This window comes from Symsagittifera roscoffensis, chromosome 4 (assembly GCF_963678635.1).
Source record: "Symsagittifera roscoffensis chromosome 4, txSymRosc1.1, whole genome shotgun sequence".
Lineage (NCBI taxonomy): Eukaryota > Metazoa > Xenacoelomorpha > Acoela > Convolutidae > Symsagittifera > Symsagittifera roscoffensis.
This window is the reverse complement of record NC_087065.1, coordinates 18,540,529-18,557,954: the sequence shown is the minus strand read 5'-3', so window position 1 is coordinate 18,557,954 and position 17,426 is coordinate 18,540,529. Positions and strand designations below refer to the sequence as shown.

The following is a 17,426-nucleotide window of genomic DNA, read 5'->3' as shown; positions in this document are numbered from 1 at the left end:
TAAACTTTCAAGTCGACTGTGGTATTTTTATTCATGTTCACAACCATTTAATAATCCTTGTTCTAAAGTTCAAATGAAACAAAATAAAAATGGCACCTAAAGCGGTATTAGGACATTATTACAAACGACCAACTAATTTAAAAAATCCGCCTCTACAAATTCCGTCACTACGATCATTATGAACACTTAAACACATAAGCTTTGCCTCGCTGATCTTCTTCCTTGAGACCAAAATGAGTTATCGAGACCAAAATTCATCACATTAGGCTTAATTTTTTAGGCATTTTTAAATAATTGTTTTCTATTATAAATAAAATAACCTAATCATACAACTTATCTAAACTACCTAATCATAAAACAATATAAAAATCATCAAACAACGCTTTTGATTTCAAAAATTATCAAACAACGCTTTTGATTTCAAAAATTGAACAAATGGCCGATGCCCTCTAGATTTAACGATCTCATTGTGAAACCATGAATTAAACCGTTAATTAACTTAGTTCTTTCTTTTCATTAGCCCGTAGGTAAAATGTTTGCTGCCATCAAATCCAGCGTAATTAGGTTAAAAACATAATTTTTTCTTAATTTAATTTTTAGTTTCATAAAATATTTTGAAATAATATTAAAAAACGTCAATTTCGAAAATTTGAGCAACAATATTAGGACGACAATTTCAACTTTTGAAAAGTACTTCTTTTGAAATTGAAACTGTTCAAATTTTTTGAAAAAAAAAACGTCTTAGCTAGCAAAATGAAATGTGTATTTGGAGTCCAGGTATTTTCCTGAGAGTACTTGGACTGCACCCCACTATAGTCTTGAGAATTTTTTAAACTGTTAAGTTTTTTTAGATTAAGTTTTTAAAAAGTTTTGAAAAATCAAAAAAAGCTTATCTCGGAAACTAAAATGACTTGAGCAGTCAAATTTAGAGGAAAGCAATGCAATCTCTGGGAGTACCCACATATTTCTCCATTATAGTGTTGGGAATTACAGATTCCGTGAAACTTCATTAAAATCGAGTTTTTGAAAAATCTACAAAAAAAATATTGAAAAATGTCTTGTCTTCGATACTAAAATGATTTCAGCAGTCACATTCGGAGGAAAGATTTGCAATTTCTGAGACTACCCGGGCAGCACCAAGCTATAGAGATGTGAATTACCAATTTAGTTAAAAACATTTATCTCAATTTTTGGTAACTTTTGTACAAATAAAAAAAAGTCATATCTCGGAAACTACAAGCATTTGGACGCAAGATTTCCAATATCTGAGATTACCCTCACAGCATCTAACACCAGTGTTGGGAAGTTCAAACTTTTCAAAGAATCCAAGACTATGTTTTTTTAATCTAAATTTTCTGAAAATTTTGGAAAAATCATGAAAACGTCATATCTCAAAAAGCACAAAAATTTCAGCAGTCAATTTAGTACACCAGATTTGCAACCCCTGTGAGTAACCTGACAGCACCCAATTACAGGGTTGGGAATTTCAATTTTTTCGCTTTAAATTTTCCAAAATTTTTTAAAAAAATTGTCGTGTCTCGCAAACTAAAAAGATTTTAGGTATTCATGTATTCATAAGTGGAGGCCAATTTCGCAACTCCTGGGGGAACAATGACACCCTACCAATATTTACTTGCACTATTTCTTAACCATTGCAAAATACGTTATAGTCTAAACGTGCAAAAATTATTTCGTTAAACATGCAAAAATAATACGTTAAAAAACCTTAAACATGGCGAAATAGTGAAACCCGCATTTACATAAATGATAGATTACAAAAGGGACCAACGCATGTAGTAACGGTCGGTGCACAAACTGGATATGGCCATACGAGCGTTATAATTATGCACTAGCGAAAAATAACCTAAATTAAACCTAATAAAAAAGTATGGCGTATTACCTTCTCGATTAACAAAAAGCAAATGACACGAACACACTGGTCTTCAAATAGTCTTTAATTTTGAAAAATAGTCTTGAAATAGTCTTTATTTTTAGGATTTCTGAGCCGAATACAAAAAGTTACCTAAATCCATTTTTCAATTGAAAGTCATTCACATTTGTTCGCGCCATTTGCACTTTTGTTAATCGAGAGCGCAATTTTCCTTGATTTAAACAATTGAACTTGATTTGTTAAAAATATCAAAAATCGAACTTCAAACAACAACGAATTGAGAGTGAACGATTTTTAAGGCTTTTTCGTGGAAAAAATTAAACATTTTTTTATCCTCCAAAATGTACATTTTCAAGAAGCATTGTGCAGCATTAACTTTGACTTGCAGCAAATTTGTTACATGAACCGATAGCGAATGATCATAGCTAACCTCTTTTGGTTTTTAGGACTTAACAGTTCAATATTTACTGTCCCAACTGCATGAAAAAAAAACATAGCCAAAAGTCAAATAAAAAGGTATCAATGAGCGTCTCAATTTCAGCCGGAACAAATATGAAACTTTTCTCGAAAAAAAATCATCACGACCTATTATATACGAGTCTGAACTACGTTCATCGAATCATTAGAAAAATCGAACAGACTGAAATAATCAACTTCAAAATTTCAAATAAAAAATTTACGGCCTCAGATCTATTTGAATTTCAAAAACAATTTCTAATTCACAGTTTTCTGCTAAAATTAATGCAATTTCAGAAAACTTAGATAATTTAGTGGAAAAAAAAACCCGAAATTTCATTCAGCTTTATAGAGACAATTAATTAAATTGTCTTCACTACAATTATTGATATTTAAAAACGATTCTGCATTGTTTTATATTGCTGACATTAAACCAAAATGGTGTCCGGCAAAAAAGACGACAGCTGTTAAGACGACAAACACTTTTGGTGGTACTTAAAGACGACGCTACACGCAAATTCCTCTATTTTATTTCTCAGAAAATCAGCCGCTTAAACACGACCAGCTTACTTTACATATTTTAACGCTTATTTGTCGTCTTAATGTCTTGTCGTCGTAATTGCCTGTCGTCTTATTTTGGGCACCAACCAAAACCATCTCTATTCAAAACCCAATCTTCATCCTGGAAATTGTATATTCTAGAAGTAAATTTCTGCTAACTTTTAAATGAGACCTATTGCCACATTTGTGAAAAACTCATAAGAATTCACCATAAAATTAGGTTAAGACATTAAATGCACAAAAATAAAGAAAGCGATTAATCTTACAGAACTAAAAAGGAATCAAAGACAAGATATTTGATACGAAAATATTTGGAAATCACTTACTTCTCCCGCATTTATAACAAATCAATAAACGTTCAGTTCAATTTGAGTTCTCGACTATATTCAGAACTTTAAACCCCAGTTTTTGGAAATCCACATTTCTTTTTACATAGAAAAGAATGTACGCTTGAGTGTGTTTGATATCATCTTCCGTGCATCTTTCTGGTTTTGCATCGTTGAAGTGAACCCAAAATTGTGAAGTATAGTTCCAGCAGTAAGCTGTGTAATGTCCAGATGTAAAGCCACTGCCATGGTGTCTCACAACTGCTTGTAGAGTATAGGTAGCATGTTCTCCGAGATCTTTTCCCATATATTCCGAAAGGTCCAACTCGAACGGGAAATCAACGTGAGCATTGATCTTTTCACGTCCCGTTCTCCCAAACCACCGAAACCGTTTGAAGTGAACAGTGAGAATTAGAGGTAACTTGGTAAAAACGAGTCGCTTCTCTGCGTCTGTAAGAATCTGTTTCCGTCTAAGACGTTGATTCGATTTGCAGAACTCGCAACTATACACTCGTCCCAAAGACTCAGTATTTGTAAACTGAGCCAACATTTCATAGACATTACAAGACTCCATTTTTGAACATCGGCTGCTTTGAAACCTTTCTGGGAACTCCAGTGGTAGGTCTGAGAACCTTTCCAGAACTTTATTCTCTGAGTTACACTTAAGACAGCTGACTTCGCTAGCTATTTCGCCGTAGAAAAGATCTTCCAACTTGTATTTAACGCTAGGCGAATAACCAATTAATTCACGCTCTATTCGATCAAGAAACACCTGAAGAAACTCTTGAGCATCTTGTTGTGCGTGACCCCTCAGAAACGGAATCGTTTTCCACACGCTGTGTAAGAGGCCAAAAGGCGCCACTAAATGATGCTTCCCTGCCCACATAACCCGAAGTAAGGCATGTAACTCCTCGGATAAAACGACTTCGCTAGACTCTTCGTCAACTTCCGAACACGTTTCCGAGTTGTCCAAAGAGACAGCAGCCGAATCTGTCGCGATACTATGACGTAATACTGACGACAAAGTTGATCCACCTTCAAGACCGTTGCATGTTTTGCGACTAACGAGTTGATAACATTCTGAAGTCGACATTCGTTTTATTCTTCGTTTTCGTATGGACGATGTAATGCTAGACGAACACATTGATTCTTCGGTTTCAGCGGTTAACTTCGCTAGTTCTTCTTCGAGAGCTGTAGCCAGTGGACTCAAAGGACTCACTGGTAGTACATCGTGTTTGTTCAGCGGAGTTGGCGACTGAGGTGGATTGGAGAATCCAGATATGTTAAGACGGAGGAAAAACTCAGTGAATGGCAAAAGATGACCCAGCACTTGCAGAATTGAGTTCAAGTAGCACGTGTTACCCAAGTTCCGCAGTCCAAGGATTCCTGGAGTTAAAGCAATTTTAGGCCTCTTTCGTGGTATTTCAACTGAATCTGAGGTCTCGGTTTTCGTTTTCTTTGATGGAGGTCGACCAATAGACGATTTCAAGGATGACAATGGTAAGTCATCATTCTCTGGCGAGTTATTTTTTCTTTTCTTCGATTTCAGTAGCTCGGCTAGACGACCACTGGGCGGTGATACAGGAGGCGTCTTGTTAAGCTTTTCGAGCTTTCTTTTGTGTTTCTGGAATGTCGTACTTTCCTTCCATATATAGTAATGTCTTTGAATGGAGGATACTCGCCACTGTCTCAACGCATTCAGCATCTTATCTTCTTCTTTGATTTTCTTCTTCTGGCCCTTAAAAAATAAACCCTTCATCAGTCTCTTCAGTTCTGAAATTGCTTTCTCTATCGTTTCCATCATTTTTTCGGATAATATTTTTTAACAATCAAAAGTCAAGAGCAACATAAAATGATTCATGAACAAAAAAAATGCGACAACTGATCAAACTATGCAATTTTGTATGAACTAATTTCAAAAGCAATTTTTTCTATGACTGCCTATATAGCTCCTAGATTTTCAGAAGACATGAAATATCTTATCCTTCCTGCAACCGTAATAATCAAGAAGCCGACAGAAGTTTCAATTTTTGATCATCTCGCCATACACTGAACAATTCAGACTCCCAAATGCTACTCCACGGTTCGTTTTCTAAAGTGCAGATGAAACAATTGGCGGCATTTTATCTCAATAAAAACCAATTGCACCTTTATTTCGGAATGGCTGGGTCTGACGGATCTGAGGACTCGTCCGGATCGTGTTTCACACACTGCGAACAACTGAGTCTGCTGGGACTCCAGGATGTTCCTGATGATCTTCAGGTCACCAGCTGCGTTGTCATTGAGTACATAGTCGTCACACACGTAGCAGAACACAAATCGGTCGTTGACCTATCAACGAAAAAAACACTTTTGTACCACGAGTTTTGCTTTTCGGTAGAGCCTCCTTTCCCTGAAGGACAAATTGTCGAAGAACAGATCAAATCTTAGCGTGTCTAGAACTTGATAAATAAGTTTCAATTCATCGGCGAGGGAAATTAGAAACAATTGAGTCAACTGGAGTTTTTATAGCCTTCCACTGGCTCATTTTGATCTCAAAAAACCTCGACCGGTGAACCCATCACCCCTCAGGCAGCGCAGTTGACACTGTAAGACGTCGATTGTATGTCGAAAAGTTTTCTGCGGCAGGTGTTCAAAAAAAGAGTCACCAGCAAAGCGCTCCGTGGCTTAACATCACAAATATCGCCGGTTGCTGTGCTCCCTCCAAAGTTAATTATCAAAAGTAGAAACTAATTTCAAAAAAGAATCGCAAACTTTTTCCCCAACTTATTGTATTTTTTTTAAGTAACTAGTGATTTAATTAAGTGAAAAGCTGCAACCATGAGCAAAAACATTAAGCTAAAATAGTAATTGATTTGTAGCCTTTCAAAAAATCGCAACAATTTGGCCTGCAAAATATTCAGACCAGTTTTTCTCGACATCATATTTGAGTTTTTTTACGATCTGACTCAGGGCACGACCAATAAGGCTTTAAAATGATAGCATATTTGACCATCTACGAGCTTTAACTAAGCTAGTCAACACTGGCTTGAAACAAAAATAAAAACGGACCCATTATTTCCTTTTCCACTCTTCGAGTGGTCTGAACAAAAAATATATTTCAGCTTTCGAATGACTCAAGGTGATCCTTTATGGCAATCCATTATATGATGGACCTTTATGGATTATCTTTACATGAAAATTGAAGGATTTTCAAAAAATTTTCCAAAATTTTGACGACCTTTTTTTTTTAGGTCGACCAAATTGATTTTTCGAGCTCTCCCAAAGCACTGTTTTGCCCCTATATTGGCAAAATTTTCTGCGCCGCAGGCAAATTTTTGAAAAAACAGTCAAAAAAGCCGTTTTTGGGCACTTTTTGAAAAACTTTGACAAAAAAATCGCTTTTTTTTTGGCGCGCGCTCCCCCTCAAAGTTAGTACATATTGGCGCCAAAGGCGCCTTTAGAAAAATTTTAGGGTCGGTCGGCCAAAAATGGATTTCTGAAAAAGTATCAAAGGGGGGACCCTTTGGGTCGGCAGGGGGTCGAATCCCTGAGGGGGAGGGGGGCGTCCGCCCCCCCCCCCCCCTAAATCCGCCCCTGGTCTGATGGGAGTGTGGTGTTGCCAAAGGGAGACATGAGCTTGCCTCAATTGCGAGTGGATGGGTGGTCTTGTGGAAATGTTTGAGTGCGTGCTGTTCCACTCTCCTGCCACAGGCCACACTGGGACATGAGAGACATGCCCACACACTCTCTGTGGTGACTGCACACTGCTCCACACCACAGATCCACTCCCTAGGACTCACCACACTCTGGTTCTTCAGGGGGAACATGCACAGTCTGTTCACGTGTCTGCACTCCATCTTGGTCTTTTTGAATCTTCTTTCGATCTGAAATCATGATAACTTTGAAGCAACAAAAACAAACATAGCGCTTCTTCGGTTAAATGCTCTTTCTTCGAACGGGTTGCAGAACTGTGGCAAACATTATACAATTTTTTTGCATTCCATTATTAGAAAGTTTTTGCTGATCAAAATACGCTTATAGATTTTTTCATTTGAAAAATTGTTAAGCATAAAATTGCCTAAATCACATAGCTGCATAACTTAGCATGATTCTGAACTAAGCAGCAGTCATGTGACATAGAAGTTGCATCTTTTTGCTTTCTTGCGCTGAAATGAACGATTTTTTTTTCTTGCGCTGAAATGAACGATTTTTTTTTCATGTTTTAGCCGTTTTTTCCACAACTACTAAAGATTCACGGTTGAAATTTTGACATCTGATAGATGAAAATGTGCATTACAATATATGCAGATAAAAACAGTTATTTTCAAGGTCAGTTATGTGCTCTTTGTGCCAAAAAACTCCCGTAAACAGCAGAACCAGTTTGACACATTTAAGAACTCGTTGGAAATGTAAGGATCTAAGCTAGGACCTCATAAGCTAGGTTTCAAATCAAATTTACAAGAATTAAAAGTTTTGTTAAGCTCTTAGAAAAAAACTGAGTTAATGTGAATTGAAACCTATATGAGTGAGCAACTTAGATCCTTAGTTTTCCAAGGAACTCCTAAGTCCCAAATTTCAAACTGCTCCTGCTTTTTACGGGTAATTTTTGGCACACAGAAAACCTCTCTGACGCCCTCTAACTAAATGGCCAAACGACGCCTTGAAAACACTTTTTACAGTTTTCTATCAGGCATTATTATAAGAAACAGTTTCATTCATCATAAGTCACAGTTTTAACCATGAATCTCTAGTATTTGTAAAGACAACGGCGAAAACGCGAAAAACATTTCGTTCATTTCATCACTTGAAAAATAAAAGTTGCTTTTAATACTTTGACTCGTGACTGTACAAAGGTTTCAAAATCTCGCAGATGTTAGCCAAAGGAACTTCAAATGCATCATTTAGTTATTTTTATTTGCCATACAGAATGTGAGAAAATTGGTGGAACTAAATCCGCGCAATTCTATGTCTTTGAAATGAGGAAATGATAATAGGCAAACGGCTATGAGCCATCTACATTATTTCTAGAAAAAATCAGGACAACAGTTCAGGTCGTCTTCTTATTTTGACATTTGATTGAAATTTGAGGCGAAGACTGACCTCTACAGTAATTCAAAAATACCATTCGAGAGCGAATATCTAATAACACTCACTTAAAGCTCGATTTAATAATGTTCGCGCTTTTCGTCTTCTCTGAGCATGGAACGGTAGAATGAGGCAAGCCACACCTTAACTCTTTTAACTCTTATTCGACCAACCGTTGTCGTCTACTTCCAATCCTGTGGCTAATTCCAGACTAGGCCAATGCGGTTACCACACTTAACCACAACAGCATTTAGTTGAATATTACCCACGTATTAGCTCCACGGATCGGTTCAATGATCGCTTCCCGGATTCCGTTTCTCAAGTGTTTAAAAGCTGTGTGATAAACTTGTTTGACAAATATTTACTAACAAGGTGTCTATTCTAAGCTAAGCCAAAGGGAAGGGAGGGAGAATTTTTGACTGATCTATCGGCTAAAATCTGGTTATTGGCTGAGTCGCATAACCGGCGACAGTTGGACGACTTGTTCTGTTCATATTCACTAGCTATCTGAAAAATCAATATCTCTGGCTTAGTAAAGAGATCTCAAGAGGTCAAACGGAATGTTAAAGAGTTGTATCAAAAAGTTTGAATTTGGGAGTTGATTCAGCCGATTGAATTCAGAGCTAAGTAATTTAATAGAAAATTAAAGAATTGCTGGTTGCAGTGCGAGTAGCAAAGTAAATAACAGAAATCCGGCGTCTTTTTTAAGCGTGGTCAGAGGCAAGGAACTAAAACTAAGTTTAAAACCTTACTAGAAAATTTAATTGATTGCAGTTTACTTTGCAAAACGAAAGATGGTTCTTTGATATAACTGTTTTTTTTTCATTTGCTCAAGCAACAATATGACGGATAACGCTGCTAGGAAAAACTGAATGAGCAAAAACCTTGAGTCTAAGAATTTTCTTGAGTGACGCACGCCAATTATGACGCATTAGCAGTTCCAGTTAATTTGAAATAAAAAGAAATTTACCAACTAACATGCCTCAATTTATAGAGCGAACGCTTTTTAACTAGTATACGCAAAAGCTCATTGAAAACATCCGACCCATCCCAGGTTCGAATCCTTTTATTTTGTTGCGGGTCTCCTTCCCTACTTCAACGCTACAGATTCATGATACCTTGAAGCTAAAGTGCTATTTGTAATATAATAGTCCGTGTGAATATCCTTAGCATTTGCATTTTTGAACTCGGTAGGGTTTCAACAGGGTAGGATTTAAAACGTTTTTAATCAAACTATTCAGTAAAACAGGTTTTAAACGTAAAGAAAAACACGTTTTTCTATTTTTTTAAAATCTCCTTTTCTGCTTATTTCTTCATAAATTACCTATGAGCAAAACATTTTAAAAAAGTTGCCGTTAAACGATCAAATCGACAATTAAATTGTTTATACGAGAAGTCAATTTTCCTGCCTTTTGCACAAGCAGTTGGTTTCGCACGGACCCGTAGCTCAACCCAATAGCAAATGGGAAGTACAAACTGCGGCAAATTTTAGCAAATCTGGAAAATTTTTGTTATATTTCTCATTCTGTTTCAACATGATTTTTACTTACTTGTTTTACTCTTCTGTTCTACTCATAAGTCTACGCCCTGGTTTTCAACAGCTTAATAAATAGTTTTTTGGCACTAACAGCTACTCGCCTGACTTTGCTAGCTCTAAGTTGGACTAAAACGCAAAATTTCAAAACGGTTTTTTTAACACAGAAAACAAAAATTATCGGTCAAATCACGCCCGGCTGTAAAATGATAGGTCACCCGAAATCCGTGAATGTTTTTTGTTGTACATACGCGAAAAGAAAAATGAATACCCGATTCATGGAAAATAATGAGTTAAGGGTGATATGTTACAATAGGTGGTAATTTTGAGTGTAATGCATGTATTAAATTTGAGAACTATAATGCATAATGTAGCCATTTCATTTTCAATCAATTATACTACTACTAAGATAGTTTTTGTAAATACATTGCTCTGCCAAATGAAATGCTATTCAAAAATTCAAAATTTACTTTGCCAAAAAATTTTGCTTTTGAAGCAAATTTTAAACAATGTGCGAAGTATAACAAAAAACGATCCAGCTATTCAAATTGAGCCTACCACCTATTGTAATATATCACCGGGTGAAGATCTTCATTTGGCATGATTGGGGAGGTAATGATCTAAAACCTATCTTTTTATGAGGCCCTCCTCTCTTATGTTTAACAAATATATATGATTAAGGAAAACTTCGGGCAACTACTAAATAGGCAGATAAAAACAACTCAAGCATATCTAAAGAATTGACAGTGTTTGTGTGGGCATGAGTAGGTTTTAGTGTTCAGCTAACCTATGATTGATCAGTATATCATACTGAAGCCGTTTAATCCGTGACTAAGACTGCAATGAAAAAATAATTGTCTTGATTAATAATTAGTGTGAATAACTTTGTTCAGGAGAAATTAAGTAAAGAGTGGAAACAGAGCCAACAGATACTTGGAAAAGAGTCAATGGATTCAAGAAAACAGAAAAAAATACTGACTTGTTTCTCGTCAAAACCCTAATTTTCAAAATTCAAAAGTGAAAAAATAGTGGCCTTTAGCTTTTTAGAACATTTTATGATCAACAATAATTTTTTTTTGCTAAACTTCACCCAATGTGAGAAAACTGGATCAATAAACACACTTTATATTCAACAGAAAAATCTAAGAACTAAAAATTTAAGAACTTTCAAAACTAGAAGTTTTTTCCCCTTTTGTCGAGCAAACTTCGTTTTCATGCGCCTTTCTTTTGGCAAAAGAATTTGAATTGAAAAAAAAATTGAACATAATTTTTTATTTCGCTGGAAAATCTGAAAATTCAAAATCTATTTTCGAAATTAGAAGTCGCTCACGATTTTTTGATAAAACCAACCCAATTTGAGAAAGTTATATTTAATTTTATTACCTAAGGTATATTTAGAAAGCTAACTAAGGTATATTTTTTATTCCACTGGAAAATCTTAAAGTTTAAAATTTATTTTCGAAATTATAATTGATCAAGTTTTTTTTGATGAAACCATTCAAATTTGAGATAACTGGATCAAGAGATAACTTTCTCATTTTGCTGGAAAATCTGAAAATTTTAATTGAATTCCATTTTCGAAATTAAAAGTTGATCACGTTTTTCGTAAACTGAACACGTTTGCTGTTCGTTAGTGGAAATTGTTTTCCGTTTACAAATGAGATAAAATGAACTTCAACAAAAATCAAAAGTCAAACCGCAAAAAATCAAAATTGAGCGTGAACAAATTTCAAGACCTTTCCTGAAAAAAATCGTCACCAAATATATAAGAGTCTGACTCCGTTCATGGACTCTTACCAAGCTTGCTATATTGATGGTATCATGGGACTTTTTACATAATTACTTCACATGCATGAAACAACTTGTTTGTTACCATTTGTAAGAAAGTTATTTACAGGAAAAAACACCTATATCATTTATATATTGGCTTATAAATACCAACTAGCTTGTAACTCAACTCCGATGCTTCGATTTTCTAAGAAAACTAGAGAAAACCGCATATACTTGAAATGAGATCTACATCTTTTGAGTGTACTCTGACAGCACCTGATTACAGGGTGGTAATTTCAAATTTTGTAAAATGTTTTTTTTATTCAAGTTTTTTTTTAATTCAAACTTTGAAAAATCATAAAACCATATCCTGAGAGTACTCTCACAGTACCCTACTACAGCGTTGGGAATTTCAAATTTTCTTAAACTTCATATTCGAAAAGCCATAAAAAACGCCATATCTTTTGACCAACCAAATTCGGAGGCAAGATTCAACTGCGCCCAACTACAGGGTAAGGAATTTCAAATTCTGGAAAAAAAGACTTGGAAGAACTTGAAAAAAAAAAGATATAACAAACGTCACATCTCGGAAATTAAGAACGTTTGAGCAGTCGCAGTTCGACGTAATATTTGCAACTTGGAACTCGTGAGAGTACCTTCGGAGTACACAACTACAAGGTTCGGAATTTCAAATCTTTTGAATTTTTAAAATACAGTTTGAAAAAACAAGGTCTGAAAAAAATTTAAGAAATCATACAAAACGCCGTATCTCGAAAACCAAAAGGATTTGAGCAGTCACACATGGACAGCCGATTTGCAACCTTTGAATTTACCCTGACAGCACCACACGTCATATCTCGGGAACTACAAGGTTGAACTACATACTTGAAAGCAAGATTCGCAACCCTTGAGAGTAATCTGACAGCACCCAACAGCAAGGTTGGAAATTTCAAATTTTGTGAACTACTTTGTAATTTGAGTTTTCGGAAAAATTTTGAAAAAAAAACATAAATCATCGTATCTTATACACTAAAAAGATTTGGACTTTCATCATTGAAGGTCAAATTCGCAACCACTGTGGAAACCCCGACAACATTCCACTATTATGCTGCTTATTTTAAACTCGGTTAAATAAACACTGAATTCAACTGGAAAATCAAAAAAAAATTCTTTACCATTGCAATATACGATGTATCTTTAACGTGAAAAAATTCTTTCGTTAAGCATGCAAAAATAATACATTGAAAAAGCTTAGACGTGGCCCGATAGTGAATCCCGCATTTAAATATATAATAGATAGATTACCAGCTATTGGGGTTATAAAATTAAACTCGTACAAAACGAGCGTTTGCTAGTAAAAGAAAGTTAATTCGAGTTTTCTGTTTTCCTTTTTTTGCTTCGATATTTGCCTATTTTCCTGGCTAATTTTTTCTGCCACTTTAGCTTTCCTGAAGCTTCTCACTTCGTGGGAGAAGTAACCGAAGATGGAGAAGACCAACTTTTTCAGACTTAGAAATAATCTGCAAGCACTTTCAACTTAACGTTGATAATTTTTTGAAACAGCTAGAAAAAATGCGCTTGACTGGTATATCAATTTTAACAATTTACAATTTTGAAGCACTTTCGAAAAGCTATTAAATAAATTTGTTAACCTTTTATGTTAAACTGTTTTTTCTTGGAGTTGATTCTATAGATAATGGTGACCACAATATTCAAATTGTGATTTTAGCTTTCTCTAAAATTTTCTACGCCGAAACAGAAAGTAAACGAAGGTAAAGACGGCCCACTTTTTCAGACTTGAAAATATCCTGTTTTCACTTAAAAGAATACGTTTGACCATTATTAATTTGAAAGCAACATCAAAATAGGCGGAACTTCAAAAAAATGAAACTTACAGTAGACAGATCGTTCGTGTATTTAAATATTTGCACACGGGCGAAGCGGAGCTTTGCGCCAGTTGCGACACAACACACAAAAAGTCGAAAAAAAGCTGAAAAAACAAGGTGAACCAAATTTTTCGTATGTCTCGATGAAGATAAATAGGCGCCTCGCTATAGCTAGAGGTACGCGTTTATCATCTTCTCTTTAAATTTGCTATACGGATTTCAAAAATTGGACTTTGCCGAAAATCTTTGTTGTTTCTCTCCTAAAATAAGTCAGAAGAGTGAAAAGATATTGGAATTTTCTCAACGAAATTAAGGAGTCACCACTTCTGGCAACAAATTCTCTCGACCGGTTCTTTCGATTGAACCTTCATCTCAGATTTGATAGCGTAGCTTTGAGGGAAAATCAAAAAGTTTAAAGACTTTTCGAGACCGATTAATTTTTTCTGCAAAAAAAGTAGGTCGTGGCCGTTTAAGCAAAGATTCCCAAAACTAGGGTTCTTGATTTAACACTTAACCTAAGAATTCCCAGGGCTGTTTTCATGAACAGTCTAAGAATTCCAAAAAACGGTCAAAGTTTAAAGTAGGCTTCTAACAGTTTTTTAGCTTGATATCCGATTTGGCAGGATAGTTATCGGGGAAATTCTTATAAATATCCAAAAACGGTCAACACACCAAAAACTTTGATATATTTCAGCTCCATAACTTTTTGTATTAAGCAATTGGGCGTATTCGATTATGCAGGGCAGCTTCACATAACCCGTTTTTCGATCGCAACTAAAATCTTATATTTGTGAGGGTAGTTCTTGACAAAACTCAAGTCAAAAAATCAAAAATTCGATTTTTCCGAGGGTCGAAACTTTTTGTGTTAAAAAATTGATTGCAATCGTTTATGCATGTGAACTTCACATAACCCCTTTTCCGATTGAACCTAGTCACAGATTTGGGAGGAGGGTTTCGAGAAAAGTCGAAAAGCTTCAACAAACGCTCAAAACAATCAAACATTTGACTATTTCGAGTGTCATACATTGTGTAAAAAATTGTGGGTGCTGCCGTTGAGCTTTTCGTAACCCATAACTTTTTTCTAAACATAAAATTAGGCTTTCAACAACCTGGTTTTTCCGATATCCAATGACTTGAAATCCGATTTGGTAGGACAGTTATCGAGGAAGTTCTCAAACGTTTCCAAAAAACAATCAAAAAATCAACATTTTGACGTTTCCGAGAATCAACGCTTTTTGTGTTACAAAATTTGGGCGTAGTGCTTACGCAGAAGAGACTCAAGCATAATCAATCACCCTCTGTTGTTATATGAACATTTATTGCCCGAAAAGTCAATTTTTTTAACCGTTTTTTGAAACTACTTGATTTTTCTCAAAAACTACCCTCCCAAATCTGAGTTTTTGGGAGGGTAGTTTTTGAGAAAAATCAAGTAGTTTCAAAAAACGGTTAAAAAAATTGACTTTTCGGGCAACAAATTTTCATGTGAAAAATGAGCGTAATCGATTATGCAGGAGAGCTTCACACAAACCGCTTTTTTTGATTGAAACCAAAGTCTTAGATTTGTGAGGGTAGTTCGAGAAAAGTCAGTTTCACAAAACGGATCAAAAATTTTGATATTTCCCAGAGCCATTACTTTTTGTGTTAAAAAATTGGGCGTATTCGATTACGCAGAGAAACTTCCACCAAAATTTTCCCCGATTGAACCTAAAGTCTCAAATTTTGAAGGCGAGCAATCGATCAAAGACAAAAAAGCTTCAAAAACGCTCAAAAAAATAAATATTTGACAATTTCGAGTGCCATACGTTTTGTGTAAAGAAGTTTGGGTGTAGCTAGGGAGCTTTTCACGAACCATTATTGTTTTCTCAACATAAAATTAAGCGTTCAAAAACCTGTTATTTTGATATCCGATGAGTTGATATCCGATTTGGCAGGATAGTTATCGAAAAAAATTCTTAAAAATTTCTAAAAACGGCAAACAAATCAAATATTTTGATAATTCGCCATAACTTATTGTGTTAAGAAATTGGGCGGTTCGATTATGCAGTGGAGCTTCACCCTACGCTCAAAAATCAAATATTTGACTATTTCGAGGGCCATAAGTTTTGTTTACAAAAAAGTTTGGCGTAGCCGCTGATGCAGGGGAGCTTTCCGCAGCCTTTCCTCTGGATTTTTTTTTTCGTTTTCTCAAAAATTTATCTCTCAAATCAGATTTAAGTGGATAGTTTCAATGGAGAGGAATGGCTGCTCTGATTTGAGAGATAAGTTTTTGAGAAAACGAAATAAATCCAAAAATATGGTTCAAATATTTCTCCCACAGACTTTTTCGAAGGCAGCAGACAGTCGGGTAACGAAAGACAAGACTTGGGGATTATGCAGGCACATAGGATAATAGGAGGTCTTTTCATTGAATCCGTTTTTTGAAAATCGGGACATTTATTTGAAGAAAACAAATATTTTTGCAAATTTTTAGTTTTTTTGCACATTTTCATGAAACTTGTTTTTATTAACCAGGAATTCTATGCAAAAATTTTCTGCAAAACATTTGACTTCAGACATTCAACAAGTGGGAAGGAACCTGAAAAATGTTAAGAGAAGAAATGAAGACAATAAAGAAAAGAAGAAGTGAAAAAAGAAGTGAATGCAGAAGTGTAAGGAAACAGTCTAGTTACCGATTACAAGCAATTGCTCTCTCAACTGTAAAAAAAAATATCTATGCATAAGAGAAGAAGCAGTTTTTTTTTGTTCCGACCACGCACATTAAATGACGGGAAGGAACTATAGATAAGAAGTTTTTCCCGCCCATTTTAGGAGCCTCAAGAAAAGCTCGCAGGGGATCAAGTGTAGTATTTCAAAGCCCTATTGGTCGTGATTGATTGGAGATTCCCTAACAATTCATAAAGTTTTTTCGGTGTCAAAGAAAATTAGTCACAGAAGATCACGAAAATTAAAAATTTAATTCTATTGCGATTTACACTTTACATTAACTGTTATATTGTCTCTTATCAAACTACAGTGCTGATTTAAATTAACCGGACAAAACGAGCTAAACTTGAAACTTAAAACGCGTTTTTCTCAAATTGGCTTGAGTTTAGGTGAAAACTTATGGAGACAAAACTTGCTTAAAATTTCAGCAGAATGAATATGGTGTAATTTGTTTTGCAAAATTCGGGCCCGGAATTTTAACCCAAAAATGGATAATTTTGGCTTTTCTTAGTTAATCAAAAATTACGCTGAAAATACCCAGTCGATCACAGACATAATTATATCAAAGGGAGCCTATTACGTAGCCCAACAAACTTTATGAAGGGTATTCTCTCCAAAAGAAATTTGGAAATTGTTTAAAAATTGTTTTTAAGTTAAAAGTTGGTATTTTATGTAGTAAAAACGACCTTTTTTGTCTATCAAACAAAAATAAATTAATTTATACAATATTTTGGAGATTATAACCTTTTTAAAGTTTGTTGGGCTTCCTAAGAGGCTCCCTTTGATATAATTATCTCTGTGATCGACTGGGTATTTTTGGCGTAATTTTTTATTAACTAAGAAAAGCCAAAATGACCCATTTTTGGAACTAAATTTTGGACCCGAATTTTGCAAAACAAATTACACCGTATTAATTCTGCTTAAATTTTAGGCAAGTTTTGTCTTCATAAGTTTTCACCTAAACTCAACCCAATTTGAGAAAAATGCATTTTAAATTTCAAGTTTAACGCGTTTTGTCCGGTTAATTTAAATCAGCACTGTATTCTTGGAATGCCGACAAAGCGCTGTAAGAATGATCGATGAACCAGTTCTCAAACCGCGTAAATAAACGCTGATAATTTCCTATCATAAGACCTAATCCCTCCCTTTACTCGCTCGAAATTAGATTGAAATCAAAAATTTCAAGTCGGTTCATTACTCTTAAAAATGTTCTGAACATATTTCTCAAGTCG

At 35.1% G+C, this 17,426-nt stretch overlaps 1 protein-coding gene across 1 annotated transcript; it reads right to left on the bottom strand.

Moving 5' to 3' along the window:
* Positions 1-3,072: 3,072 nt before the first annotated feature.
* Positions 3,073-8,804, bottom strand: LOC134843561 (ubiquitin carboxyl-terminal hydrolase 44-like). Its single transcript, XM_063859685.1, has 4 exons — positions 8,370-8,804; positions 6,858-7,100; positions 5,383-5,565; positions 3,073-4,972 (listed from the first exon to the last, which is right to left on the bottom strand). The coding sequence occupies exons 2-4, from the start codon at positions 7,071-7,073 to the stop codon at positions 3,272-3,274; spliced, it is 2,100 nt and encodes a 699-aa protein (XP_063715755.1). The 5' UTR covers positions 7,074-7,100; positions 8,370-8,804; the 3' UTR covers positions 3,073-3,271.
* Positions 8,805-17,426: the final 8,622 nt, after the last annotated feature.